A 15,140-nucleotide genomic window follows, 5' to 3' on the forward strand; every position below is an offset into this window, starting at 1 on the left:
GTAATAATGTCCTTCCATTTGGATTTGTGTTATATAGCCTGGCCAGGATCTCATAGCTTAAGAGGCAACAGTGTACCTAAAACCACATTTTCTAATTCTTGTTTTTATTTAGTATGAAGTGATATCAGAGTGAGTTAGAGATGTTATTCAGGTTCTTTATAGAAAGCAAATAATGGGGACATTTTGAATCGCTAATGTATTATGTTGGTTAAATTTGGGTCAAGTAGACCACGGTACTGATATTTTCAATACTCATTATAACCCTCATTGTTATGAATTGTGAAATAAAAATACACTGTCATGAATTATGCTGTATTTTCTGAATAGTTGATCAGTGTGTAAAAATTAGTAAAGGAGACAAATCTCAAGTATTAGTATCAGTTGCATAAATTATCTGATGTTCCTCAGCTTATTGGAGTTGTTTGTTATATAATAGGGGCTGTTACATAATAGTTCTGTGTTTTATTTACACTTTCATTAATAATGTGGAAAGGAGAACATGACTGCTATCTTTATGGCTGAGTCTGGGAGGAGAAAAAGAAAGACTTGTTATATTGATTGGAAATAGATATATATTTTTGAAAACTAAAAACAGGTTTAACTAGATTAAAACCTGATATTTGGGAAGAAGGGACTAAGGGTAAGTGAAAATGTGTCCTTGGAAAAATTTTGAATTTTGAATTTTGCTGAGTTAATGTATTATAAATCTCTCTGTGTTTGCAGGAACACTGGCTAGTGAAATAAAAATGCACACTTTTCTCTGCCACTAACTAAAGATATATGTAGAACTTAATGTACCTTGGTTTGCTTTGTGATTAAATATTTTAATAATAATAGAGATTTTGCTTCTAGTAAGGAAGCAATATTACTGGATGGATGGAAAACTTCAGTACTTTCATATGATTGTACTCAGTGACTTATAATTATGAAATTCAACAACATATTCTGAGTATATGTTTTTCTCTATGAAAATTAGAATGAGAAAATAGAAGTCTATCCTTTCTTACACTCTACATGCATCTTTACACAACCATAAGCTTTATCATGATGTACATGTTCCACATTATCCTGCAAGTATTCAGCTCCACTAAACAGTGTCAAGTTATCTGTTTTTATCTCTCATTAAATATTTTTAAGTTGGAAATACTTGATAACTTAGTGTTGCAGTCAGCACTTTTTTTTATATTTTTCTTCTTTTGTATTACTCCTTACTATGTAAATACTTTGTTAAAGTCAAATTACTTATTTGCTGTACTACCATAAATTGTGATGGGGAGGAGAAGAGTTCTGGTTTTGTTTAAACATAAGTAACCTTGAATATGGAATAAACATAATATTCTACATTACTTCATTTTCCCTAGTAGGAATTGCAGCCATCAGTAAAATAAACCATTAAGTTGAGCAGTAACAAGAGCAAAATTCACTAATAAGTTGTTCATTATAAATGATAAGTAAATACTGGTTAACAAAATCACTTAGACTTTGAACTAAATTTTTGGTTTGAATTTTTTATTGGTATGATAAAAATTAGATAGGTTTTGAAGTATGTAAGTGCTTTGACAAATAGAATCAGATCTCAGATTCAGTAATGTTTTCCCCATAGCCATTAGTTACTAAGATCTGTCATTTTCTCCCACTCCCTTCTGTTTTTAAAGAGAGGCATACAATTTACTTTGGATTTCAGGATTGTGAATAAATACCTATATTGAGAGTCTCCTAACCATACAGACCCTATGCTAAAACTTTCTTATATGTCCATATATGAATCACTGTGTTATGTTTATTAGCCATTTTCAAGGCAAAGATTTCTACATATCTCAAGGGATAGTCTGAAATTAAAATAATTTTTAAAAATTGGTCCATAGTTTAACATTTTACTAACTTTTGCTTCTAATAGGAAGGTAAAAATCAAATTGAGATTTGCAGTGGTTGGAAGTCTGCAGAATTAGAAAACAGTATAAAAGTAATGAGGACCTCTTCCTAGTCTTATATGTCTTTCAGAAATTCAGCTGAGCTTTCTGAGATTTGTACTCAAGGTTCACAGAAATATGATTCAGAATGGATATCAAGAACCGAAAAGAAGAACTCATTTATTTATTTTCATCTTAATATTTTAGACATTGAAGAAATTCTGCTTCATGAGGAACTAGTAAGGTATATAGCGGTCTAGTGTATTTATTTATCTTGGGTCCCCATCTGAAGGTTTCCATGATCCTAAAGTTTCTATATCCAAATCCAAAGTCCGATTTATCTTTAAACTTTTTAAGTTCTAAAATTTTGGTTTTGTTGTATTGTATTTTATTTTAAATCATACAAAATGGTTCACCCTACAAAAAAAAATGTGTCACATTGCTCCCCTGGCTTCTCTGGGAGGACCATGCACAGCCCCTGGGATTGTGCTGCAACAGTTCTAAAGAAGGATTTGTGGCCTGAGGAGTGGAGGTGCTTCCAGGTAAAAAAGGATGGAGCACTTTCTGGGTGGTCCATGTCCATGAGGGGTAGAAGTGAGTGAGGGACAAGGGGACAACTGTGAGGAAAGCGTTACACTGCGGGGAGAGCCTAGGAGTGGGTAAGGACCATAAAAGGGGAGGCTCTCTCTGAGGCCTGGGGTACAGATTCTGTGGTTTTTTAATAAAACCATGTAAGAACTTGAAAAGACATAGTAATTGACACATACGAAAAGTTGTTATTTTTATTATTTTAGCTATCAGTATTAGAACTGAGAGTCATAAACTGGAAGAAGGCCTTTGGACTGATGAAATATGTATAGAGTTAATGCACCAGTTTATCAATCATCCAGAAATTGATAATCCATACTATAAACAAAAATACAAACTAAAGCACACACAGAGAAGAGAAGATTTATGATTTGGCATAGTTGCCAAGAAGGAGTTAACATTTTGTTCCTTCAGTTGTTAAAGTTTGAGTACTTGGAATTAGTTCTTTTATTCTGTGTAAAGGAACATGTATATGTTTTGTAGGTTCTTGATAATCCTCAGGTTTCTTTTCCCTTATCTTCTAAGTCATCATTTCCTAATGTGATTAACTTTCTTACTATAAACAAATTATCTTCCCTCAAGTTATCTCAGTCCTCCATTTCATATCCACTGTTGATAGCTTCAGTTTGAGAAAATAAGGTTAATACGATGAAAACTGGACAGTTGGCAAAAGGTATTCTTTTTTTTCATGAGACTTGAAGTGAGGAGTCTTACTGTGGTGACAAACAGTTCTTGAAGAAGTCAAACAGCAGTGTTCAATGCAGACAGGTGAGGAGTATATTTTTGAATTAATGCTGTGTGATCAAAAAATTAAAATATGACTGGTTAACATACCTTGACTTACTGCTGTGTTTTAGATACAAATGCTCCTTTATTCAGAGTGGAAATTTACACATCATCCTGATGAGCAGAGTACTTTTAACAATAATTCAGCAAAACTTCATTGTGTGGGTTTTTTCCAATCAGTTTTTGCTAAAATTTTTATTTTTCCTTATTCCTGAATTAATCTGTTATTTCTCTGTGAACAGTAAACATCTCTGAATTTCTGCTAACAATGATCCTATCTATATAATTTACAAAACATTGTCAAATACATAATTTCATTTAATTTTTATAGCCCATGCAATAGGTCATTCAGGATTGGTTATCTTCATTAGATTAGAGAGGTTTCTAGTTCTGACTCCTCCAGAACTTGAAATTTTGACCAATTATCCTAAATCCCCTGTTGTTTTAAACCCATGAATTAATCCTTTGGTAGAACAAGGAATATTTTTACATCATTACCTTAAAGCAATATGTGATATATTTTTATTTAATATTCTATTTTTATTTAATATTCAGTTGGATAAATTGTGTGTTTCTGTATAGCCTAGTTTTAAGTGCCAGTATTTGTAAACTATTTTGGACTGGTAGTACAGAATTTCCTGATTTTTTTACTAGAAAAACTAAGACAATTTAATGTTGAAAGAAATTTAAAGTAATTGCACCAACTGTAGTAAATATATCTTGGAGAACAGGAAATGGTTCTCTTTGAATAGTTAGATAAAATGCTTTTTTTCTTGGTGTTAATTTTATCACTGACAACCATTATCCTTTAGGCTATTCCTGAAATCTGTTATAAAGAACCACAATTTCACTAATATAGATTGACAAGGACTATATTTGAAAGGACTGACTTAGTGTAACAGGGACCATGTAGACTGAGTACTTTGGTGGTCCAGGCTAGGTATTTTGGAATTATCAACAAAAAAGTATGGGTATAGGGGCCTCTCTGGTGGCGCAAGGGGTTAAGCATCAGCACTATGAAGCAATCCACCACTACTGCAATCCACCACTACTGCAGCAGTTCCATCCCCGAACAGGGAGCTGACCCACATGGCACACAGACCTCTCCTATTTCACCTGCTGCTCCCCTCAGCAGTTCATTTCAGTAGATCTGCCTGTTCTGCCCCCCACTCTGTCTCTGATAAATCCCCCACACACACACACACACACACAAACATACCCCGCACCTCTGGCCTGTACCCCAGTTTTTGAATGCATAAATAAATAAATCTTTTTTTTTAGAAAAGTATAGGTATATAGATCTGAAATAAGATTGACCACTAATGGTATGCGTTCCTGAATCATCTTTATTTGATTTTAAATAATGTGGTACTCTATTTGTCAATAGAAAAGATGCAGATGTTCTAGAGAATCCCATAAACAGACACACCTACTTATATCTTAGGTACTGAGATTTAGTTTTTAAGCACTTTAACACTTGCTTCTCTCTCTCTAGGAGGGGCTATCTGTAGGCAGCCTATGTGATTGAGGATAGAGCAGCAGCAGGAAGCACGAAATATTAGAAATCAAGAATCCTGAATTCCCAAATAAGGAAGGTTTCCTGTTCTTACATTTAAATATGGGTTTGTCTGAGCTGGGAATTTACAACGCTTCAAAATACTAGGGTATGTTTTACTGAAATCATTAGGAAGATCATTTTTCAAAATTGCCTCCTTAAATGATAAAATCTTAGTACAGAGCATTTGCTGTATGCTCTTTTTTTATACACATTATATTGAAAGCAGCGATCAAATTCTATTAATTTTATAACTATCACAAAATTGAATGGTGATATTGTACTACTCCAATTATGAAACTTGACTAAGTTAGAGAATTTAAAAATTACTGAAATGAAATTCTTTGATTTAAATAGGAGAATAATTGAAGTGTACTTTGTTGTATATAAGGAATCAAAATGGTGAATAATTGAGGGTTATTTATTTTTGTTACATATACAGAAAACTTGGGATTATTTTCTTCAAAGCTGAAGCCACATTTGAAAAGCAGGATATTAGTTAAAATTTTTCTATACTTGTTTTAAATGTGAATTTTAAAAACTATACAACTTAAAAACATAAATTAGTTATTTTAGTGACATAAACTCTGAAAACAAAATATATTTGAGATTTTTCTGAATTAATAACTGCTGGATAAAAGGGTGAAATATCCATTGGAGTGCCTTAAAATGAGGCCACCAGAAACCTTTTTGTAAAACCTGTGTGTAAAACTTGTTCTGTTAAAGGTGTTTGATCAGTACATTATGTGTAATTATATGCCTCAGTATTTATTAATGATGGTGTCCAAATCTTGGCATGTATTTATGAAAGTAACCTTTTGGTTATAGTATACGTTAACAAAAAAATTAGAGATAACTCTTAATTGTAAAAATCTGTTGTTGTTTTTTTTTTTTTTTTTCGTGAAAATCTTTGATCATTAATAGTTTTTTGCAATATGAAGACGTTACTCAGGATAACTGAATTTCTTTTCCATTTCTTTGAAATGTTTTGCTCAATTATTCTAAGGTCAGAAATGAATACCACTTATCAGTAGCTATAGTAAAAATACTTTGTCTATTATAAGTAGTTTTCTGACCTATGCTTTCTCTAACTAGAGAGGATAACTTGGTTTTAAGAGATTTTTTTGATGTTAAGCCAAAACCAAAGAAAATGTATTAATTTATTTTTTAGTATAAACTAGATTATCTTTAGGAAATGTAAGTATATACAGATTATGGTAGTGGTTTTCCTAATACTAATTCTGTGGTTGTTTTTGGTGTTTTTTGTTTTTTTTTTTCTTGTTTTTTGTTTATGTACTAGCAGTGGAACCTGTCCTTTAGCAACCTTAGGCAATCCATGGCAATTATGCTTAAGGAAAAATGGGGGGAAAAAATCTTACTCAGAACACCATTATTTGAAACAGATCAAAATAAAATGGTACAGGTTAAAACTCGCTGAATACTGTATAGGAAGAGTGCGATTTAGTTTGATGTTGACAGTAAGTTTTATGAGGAAGAAAATAAGATTGTGTAACTTAAGTTTTTGAAAGGTTTAATTCATCTGATAAATTTCTTGAATACGGTGGCTTTCTTTGAATTTTAGTGAAATTGAAATAATAAAAATACCTGAATTTCCGCTTATATCATGTACTTTGCGAATTCCAACAAAAATATTAAGAATTCACATCTCTCATGTATATATAAATCATATTGTGGGTTATCTCTGTTAATGAACCAGACTTTTATTCTTGGTACAGTGAAGCTAGATGATGGTTAGCCTTTGTACAATATGTAGTACACACACTCACTCTTCTACAATTATTGATTCCCATAAAAACTTATAGATGAGTTGTGTTATTATCCCCATTTTTTACATGAGGTAACTGTGACACATAGAGGCTGTGTAACTTACTTAACGTCACACAAAGGACAAGATACAAAAGACAGCAAGTCCAGACCATTGTCTTTTTAAAATATTGCAGGAAATAAATTTCATTGATTACTGTTTTATCTTTTTATGAATGTTTCTATAAATTTACCATTAAAATAGAAATAAGAATGCATTGCAAATTTTGGTGAAAATACTTCAGAGTTTTTACTTTTATATTAAGTTATTTTGAATTGTAAGTATTAATATAGTCTAAAAATTTCACACATTAAGTGCTGGTATGATAATCACATAGTTATGATTTTGATGGTGAGTACTTTGATCTAGATAGCTACTTGAAATGCATTATTAAAAATATATAGACAGCTTTGTTGCTACTTGTAGCAACGTTTCTTAAGGTCAAGTTTTCAGTAGGGAAAGTAACAGCATCCTAAACCCATAATGCTTGGAAGTAAGCTGAGCTGGCTTCTACCATTCTGAACCAACTTAATACAGTAAGATCATGTTTCCTAATTCAGATATGGTAAAATATTTTACCAAGGCCTGCTTGCTTTATAGGCAAAGAAAGATCACTTTTTTTTTTTTTTTTTTTTTTCTTTAACAGAGTAGTGAAATGGTAACTCAGTTTGTATTTTGGCTATTCCCAAATTGACTCACGAACTTTCTGAAATTGCATTGCAACCAATATGACCACAGGCCACATACCATTTAGTTTTTCTGTACCTGGGTATAAGTGTATCTTGATATGTGCCAAAGTCCAGAAAGGTAAAAATGGACTTTTATTTCAAAGGAACAGAAGATAATGTATCAAAATCCCATTACTATCTTGTGGTCTTTTAGACTATTGCTATTAAAGTTGTTTAAGTTCCTGTTTTACTTCTTTTAATATTAAAACCTAAAAATATTAGGTATTAATAATACCTCTGGTATTTTCTTCATAGGCTATAGAATCTCCCTTTTGAGTAAATAGCATATTCCAACTTGTTATTTAAGTAATATTAACCCATCCCTATACAAATATTTTATAGTATTATCGGAGAAACTCAATCTACAAAGAATGCCTACAATTAAATTTTAAAAGATTAGCAACCTAATAAAAAAGTTAGGCAAAGTCATGAATAGACAGTGTAAAGAAAAGGAACTTAGAATAGCCCCTAAAAATATGAAAAAAAAAATTAAAATTTCAAAAACCTTAATACATCTTATGATGCTGTTAAGAATGGGGCAGTTCTAAAATAGCGATAGTAATACAATCCAATCTAAGTTGTAATTAAGAGAAAAACAAACTTCATTCAAAATATGAATTCAAAATATGAATTAACTCTCTGTGTTTTATATTTAAAAGATTCACAGGGCCTCCCCAGTGACAGAGGGGGTTGAGCACCGTGCTGTGAAGCTGTCGGCAGCCTCTACAGCATGGGTTTGATACCTGGCCGGCCAGGGAGAAACCCACATGACACGGCAGACCTCTCTGCCTCGCCTACTGCTCCCCTCAGCAGTGTCTTCAGTCTCTCTGCCTGTTCTGCTCCCCGCTCTGTCTCTGGTGAATTCTCTCACCCTCCCGCACCTCTGACTGTACGCCAGTTCTTGTATAAATAAATAAATCTTTAAAAAAAAATTCACATGTATATGCATATGCGTTATATATCACCAAGAGGATATGTTCGAAACTACTTCTGGAGAAGGCATCCTTCATTTTTGCTATAAATTTTTTTAAATGCTGGTGCAAATGTCTATTTAATATAATTAATTTTGAGGGAAAATATTGTGATAGCATATTAAAATCTACAAGGGAATTGTCCTGGTCATTCCTTTTACAGCTGATTTATTTCCCAAGTCTTTGATCACAGAGCTACAGATTTTAGCCCGACTCTCCCTTAATTATACTTGTGCTTTTCAACTGGGCAGCAGGTATTAGTACATATTATCTTGATGACAGAGATCTTATCTCTTGTTCATCTTTGTAGTCTGCTTATCTAACATACAGTAAATTGTTAGTAAATGTTTGAATGAATGAAACAAATTTAAGGTATATTCGTCCAATATTTTACGGTATTTAAGATATTTCCTCTGTACAAGGAAAGTATATATCTTTATTTTTAAAAGGAGAAAAAGTTATTTTTCTACGGTTTTTTCCTGGTCCAGTGGAAAACCTGACATAAATGTGTTTGCTGTAGTGTGATTTTGATCTATGCAAAAGAAACATTGTTTAAGTTAAAATTTGTTCATCATTTTCAGACACTGGCTTCATGTCCTATTGACCGAAAACCTTTTCAGGCAGTGTTCAAATTCAGTGCATTGGAAGGTTGTGTTAAGGTAAGTCTTAGATTTCATTTTGCAATGTGTACTATGTAAGCCTGAGACAATTTTGCTTTAATAAATTTGCAGTTTGTATATATTTGTGAATTGTTCAACTTGAAGTTTAATATGTGGTTATTATTCCTCTTCAGCATTACAAGCCCAGGTTTTCTATAAGGATACAGGAATTCTGTTTGTTCCTTTCCCATATCGGAACCATAATGGTTCCCATATGATTTTCCACAAAAAGGATTAGCTCTCTGATGCTTTCAAAGATATTTCAGTTGTCTTAATTATAGAATATTTAAATTTTAAACTATTTTTAGCATGAGAATTTCTGTATTTCTAAATCATTTATTGATTGGATAGTGCTTTAAAAAGAAAATTGTGTTTTCTGAAAAACAGCTGAGAAGGGTAAACCAATACAATTAAATGTAAAATGGTGTCTTTATTCTTAAGTGCCCATGCTTGAAGAAAAGTGAGCTTAAGTAGGGAAAGATAAGGGCTTTTGCAAAAGTTTTGAGAGGGACTTCACAGTTTCAAGTTTGGAATGGGAAGATTGCCTTATTTGTCTATTAAGTACCATTTTATTGTAGTGCTTAATTCTAACCAATTCCATGAGATGCACATAGACATTTTGATGTTACCTGTAATTATGAACCATGATTATGATTTGTATCCACATTTATTTTTGACTTACAAGAAATAGAAAAAGAGACAGGAACATATTCCCAAGTTAATGAATGAGAAGAGAAAAGGGAAATAAGTTAAGACATGTGAGAACTATTTCTTGAGGTAGTACTAAGAAGTATCAGATGATATATAGCTAAAAATGAAAATGCTCAATACATATCTAAATGAGAGCATTAATGGGAAAAACTGTTCCAGGCCTATGATAGCTTGGTTGCTGTCTCTGAGTATGTAAACATAGTACAAGTAAGCATTAGATGTTCTCTTTGTAGGTGTCTATAATACATATATATAAATATGATATATCTTTATCAGTTGATTGTCAGTGACATAAGGTACAGATGAGTTGGCAGTTCAAATAAGTGGGATTTGTGAAAAACGATTTGTGTATGGTTTTGTAACTGGTCATCTACCAAATTAGTATATATCATAGAGAAAGAATAAACTGTTTTATGACTGTGTGATAGTGTAGTCAAAATCAAAGCATGGCGGGCCTCCCCGGTGGCGCAGCGGTTGAGCGCTGGGTTGCGAAGCTGCCCGCGGCCTCTGCGGCGCCGGTTCGATCCCCGGCTGCTCCCCGGCCACCAGAGGAGGGTCCCACATGGCGTGCAGACCTCTCCTGCCGCCCGCTGCTCCCCTCGGCGGTGTACTTCGGTCCTTCTGCCTGCTCTGCTCCCCGCTCTGGCTCTGATGAATTCTCTCACCCTCCCGCGCTTCTGACTGTACCCAGTGCATGTATAAACAAAACAAACAAACAAACCAGCAAACAAATAAATAAAGCATGCCTCTATAAAAAAAAAAAAAAAAAAATTTAAAAATCAAAGCATGGCTTCTCTGAAAGACATGTTCTCTATTTTTCCAGGCTATAAATATTATGTTGCTAAGTTCTTTATTATAAGCTAGCTTCTAAACATACTTTCCTGTAAAATGTTATTCTGTTGCTAATTTTTAAATTTTATTCTATTGCTTACAATTAAAAATTTTTTTGTTTAATAGGGTTTGTACTTAAAGTTCTGTCAAAGTTAAAAGGTATTTCTTGTATGTGATATCATCCATATTCTCTTAGTATCTTCCTTGACTTTTGCTTCTTTCATATCTTCACTTCATTATCCTTTTTCCTTTACAACTAAACTTGAGTGAGATAGCAATACTTGCTTACTCCCTTTTCTCAATTACTTTCCAGCATTCACTCTTACCATTTTATTTTACTAAAACTTCTCACTAAGGTCCAGAATTATAATCTGCTGACTGAACAATCCCATGGTTTTCTACATGTAATGCTGTTGACTATCCTTTATTTCCTTTGCATTGTAGGACCTCCTTCTCTTATGGTATGTATGTATGTAGTGTATGTGTTTATGTTTTTATGTTTTGTATATCTTACCTTTCACAATTCTTTGCTGCCTCCCTGCCCTCCTTACCTTTTTCTTAAGTCATTGGGACACCTCATAGGATCTTCCTTTCAAGGATACTTTCTCTCTTAAGTCTTTTCAAATACTTCAGTAATTTTAAGTACTGTGTGTATTTAAATTTCTTAAATTTGTTCTAAAACTCTGTCACTAGCCCAAATCTTCTCCCCTAGAACTGGACTTGTATTTCCAGCCACTTGTTGGACACTGCTGTCTAGAATACCAATCTTAATATTAGCAAATTCAAAACTCATCATTTCTCCTTCTTGCTCCTTTCCCCAGCTCCAGATGTTAATGGTACCATAATCTTAGTCACCTAGGTCAGGAACATCTAGGAGTTTCCCATTTTTTTCTGTCTTCCTCATCTTTGCTTATTCCTTCTGCACAATGTCTTAAATTTATTCCTCCCTTATTCTCCTACTGTTACCTCTTTGTAGACCCTGCTGTCATCTAGACTGGTATTGCCAGTGGAAATGTACACACCATACACCACTCTGTGATTTGAAGTTTTTGGTAGTCCCATTAGAAGAGTACAAATATGACATTTTATATATTTTATTTAGACTAATAGATCTGATTTATTTGTTCAACATGTAGTACTTCTAGCAAATTACTACTAAGAGATTTTACACTCTTTTGTTAAGTCTTTTAAAAGCTGTTGACTGTTTTACAATATAGTATATCTCATTTCAAATGAACAACATTTCCAGTGTTCAGTAGTCACATGTGACCAGTGACTATTGTCTCAAACAGTAAAGACCTGCACTATGTTAAGAGCTTTTTTTCTAGTTTCCTGACTTTTATAGTCTCTCCTTAACCTGTTCATTCTTCAGATCACTACCAAAGTCGTCATTAAAAAGATAGGCTCATCTTGTTCACCTTCTTTAAAAACTCCATTTGTTGTTGCTATTCTGTGCATGTTTGTGAACTGTCTGGGTGGAGAGTTAAGAAGCTCCCTAGATTTTTAAATTTGAAATAAGGATAATTTAAAAAAAAAAAAAAAAGTTTTGTAGGGCCTCCCTGGTGGCGAAGGGGCTTAAGATGCAACCTATCAAGCTATCTGCAGCCACTGCAGCGTGAGTTTACTCCCCAGCCAGGGAGCTACCCACATGGTGCAGCAGACCTCTCCTGACTCACCCGTTGCTCCCCTCAACAGTGTACTTCAGTCAGTATGCCTGTTCTGTTCCCCACTCTGTCTCTGGTGAATCCTCTCACCCCTGTACCTCTGGCCTGTACCCCAGTTCTTATATGCATAAATAAATAAATCTTTAAAAAAAACTTTTGTATAAGGGCCTCCCTGGTGGTATAGGAGTTAACGTCTCAGCACTATCAAGCTATGGCCAGCTACCGCAATCTGAGTTCAATCCCGGCCAGGGAGGTGACCCACATGGTGCAACAGACCTCTCCTGCCACTCTCCTCAGCAGTGGATTTCAGTAGATCTGCCTGTTCTGCTCCCCACTCTGTCTCTCATGAATCCTCTCATCCCCCTGCACCCCAGTTCTTCTATACATAAATAAATAAAATTAAATCTTAAAGAAAAGTTTTTTATATCTGTAAAAAGATGAAAGCTTCATTTATTTTCTGATACCTATAGGATTTTCTTATTTGAGGCTCTTTACAATCTGGTCTAATACATTACATCAGCTTCATGTCTTGGTAACCTTTTCTTTCCCATTTGATTGACTTTCACTTATAACTATGGTCTTTTCTCCATCCTGAATATTTTTTATTTAGGCAAATTCCTACTCATTCTTTAAGACAAACTCATAAATCACCTGCTCGTGAAAGTCATCTTTGACATCCTCAGTTATTTTCTCAGTCCTACATGTATGTACAAATCTATGCTCGTATCTCTGTTATGGACACTGTAAGCCCCTCTCTCACTCCTTTGTTTCTTCAGAGCTTAGCCAACTTCCTGAACTTATGGGTTAGTTTACCTGAAATGAATGAGCCTATGTATTTGGGCTACTCTTTCATTCAGTTTTATTTCATTAATTTGTTATCAATGAATTTTAAGGGAGAATTGATAAGTTACTATTTGTGATGCTGGATTCTCTCTCTAAATAGGTGATTTTGCTTTTCTCTTAGGTCCAAGTAAAAAGACAGTTGAGAGAAACAAAAGACAAGAAAAATGAAAGCTCTTTTAAGAAACTGCTCTCCTGTCGTGAAAATTCTAAAAGCTGTATAAGGTTAGTTATTAACTCTAGCAGTGGAATAGAGATAAGAAGACAGCTAGTAAGAGTGCCCCCCTTTTTTTAATCATCGGGTTTAAATGTATTTAACTACTTCTTTTAAAGTACATACTTGATGAGGAATTAGTTGTATTTTTTCCCCTCCCAATCCATATTAGGTTAATATTTTTGTGTGATGTTACAGCAGTGTAAAATTTCTATAAAAACATCTGAATGCTTACTAAACTTTTGTATATACCATAAAGCAGGAATGGATGAGCAGAGACAACATTTGAGTAGTGCTGTTGTTGTATTTATGGACAAAAAGTAGAAGGCCATTAACTAGAGCACAACTATTTCCAGGAGGTAGTTAGAACTGAAGCTTTTTCATGCTACTTCTTCGTTGTAGCAGACACTGCTACCTACTATTGATATGCCAAATGTTCATCATTAAATTTTTACATGTTTGGGTTTGTTTCTTTAACTTCCATTGTTAAAGCATAATGGCCTAGAAATACGGTGCTTAGTACTTGTGCTTAAGGTATTTTAACTTTTTTGAACTAAATTGAATTAGTATACTATTATAGTATAATATTTATACTATATTTATACTATTTATACTAGTATAATAATTATACTATAATAGCATACTAGTATATAATAATTATAAGTAATTATTAATACTTAAATTGTTCTATTACATTTGGACTTTATGACCATTTTTATCTGAGTTATACTTAGAGCTGTCCAAAAGTTGTGTTTTTAAGTTGAATTATTTGATAATTATTAATCTATGGTTCATTAGTATATTTCATCAGAATACTGATCTCTTTAAGAGAGTAAATTTGTATAGTTACCTTAATAGTTTATAATAGTCTCTGAGATTTATCGAATTGTCACTAATCGTCACCATAGCTCTTTAGATCTTAACTTTCAGGAAATTTGGGGCTTCTTTTGATTATCTGGAGATACTTTCTGCAGAGAAACATGTCATAAAACATACTTACAGGCAAAACTTTTATAAATTCCTTTAAGGGATTCATGGAATACATGCTCCAAGAGCCCACTTACAAACTTGAATTTATTACCATATCAGAGCAAACTTTATATATTTTTTAACTATATCAGTTTTGAGTCTTGCTTTTGTGTTTATATAGCTGAAAATGAAGACAGTGCCATTTGCCACTTAATTCTTGATACAGTCATTACCTGTGACAGCACATTGTCTTGGGTGTGCATTTTTGTGCTTTATCAGAATTGCCCCACTTCTTGTGACTCTCGCTGAGATACAACCTGTAAGAAGAGTAGCATGCCATAGGTGTAACATGGCGGGGGGAGAATGCGTGCTTGATGGCTTTTTCTCAAGGGTTTGTGGTAGGGACATGGTACAGAGAAATAACAGACACAAAGTAATAATTTGCTTTTGCCCACAAGTTATTTACTTAATGATTTCTCCCAAGGTGAAAAACTTTGTCAGTTATTAGATATTTAGTTCCCTTTTTTTTTTTTGGAAGTGGTGAAGGAGAGTCTTTAGTTTTTAGCATTGCTGTCATTTAGTCTTCTGTTTATGCCTACTCTCACCAGCACTTAGACAACATTCAGTATTGCCTCTTCCTTCTAAAAACCCTGACACCCCTCTCTTTCTGATATTGTCTACCAGTTCCAAGGGGATCACAGTGGTGTTTTTATGTCTTGATAGTGAATGTCTCTATCTTATCAATAAGTCATTGGAGTGGAGAATAGCAACTGGGAGTGGCAACTTGATTTTTTTTTTCCGTGTATTTAAAATTCTGTGCACAAAAGGTTTTATTTTGGTGGGCAGTGAATTGAAAGTAAATGAGCCAAGTGATAATTCTGCATAATTG

The 15,140-nt window shown here is 33.5% G+C and overlaps 1 protein-coding gene across 5 annotated transcripts in view; it reads left to right on the forward strand.

The window, feature by feature from the left end:
* SCAF11 (SR-related CTD associated factor 11) overlaps positions 1–15,140 on the forward strand; it is a 131,087-nt gene that overhangs the window by 91,399 nt on the left and 24,548 nt on the right. For 3 of the 5 annotated variants that reach the window (XM_037514102.2, XM_037514101.2, XM_054696278.1), the window contains exons 4-5: positions 8,945–9,022; positions 13,193–13,293. The exons of 1 other annotated variant lie outside the window; for it this stretch is intronic. In XM_037514102.2, coding sequence (XP_037369999.1) covers positions 8,945–9,022; positions 13,193–13,293 — 179 coding nt within the window. Of the gene's footprint in view, positions 1–4,903; positions 4,949–8,944; positions 9,023–13,192; positions 13,294–15,140 lie in introns of those variants that run through there. One more of the 5 variants, XM_054696279.1, reaches the window with a different exon arrangement.

Source organism: Talpa occidentalis, unplaced genomic scaffold (assembly GCF_014898055.3).
Source record: "Talpa occidentalis isolate TD23 unplaced genomic scaffold, MPIMG_talOcc4v2.1 talOcc4.16, whole genome shotgun sequence".
Classification (NCBI taxonomy): Eukaryota; Metazoa; Chordata; class Mammalia; order Eulipotyphla; family Talpidae; genus Talpa; species Talpa occidentalis.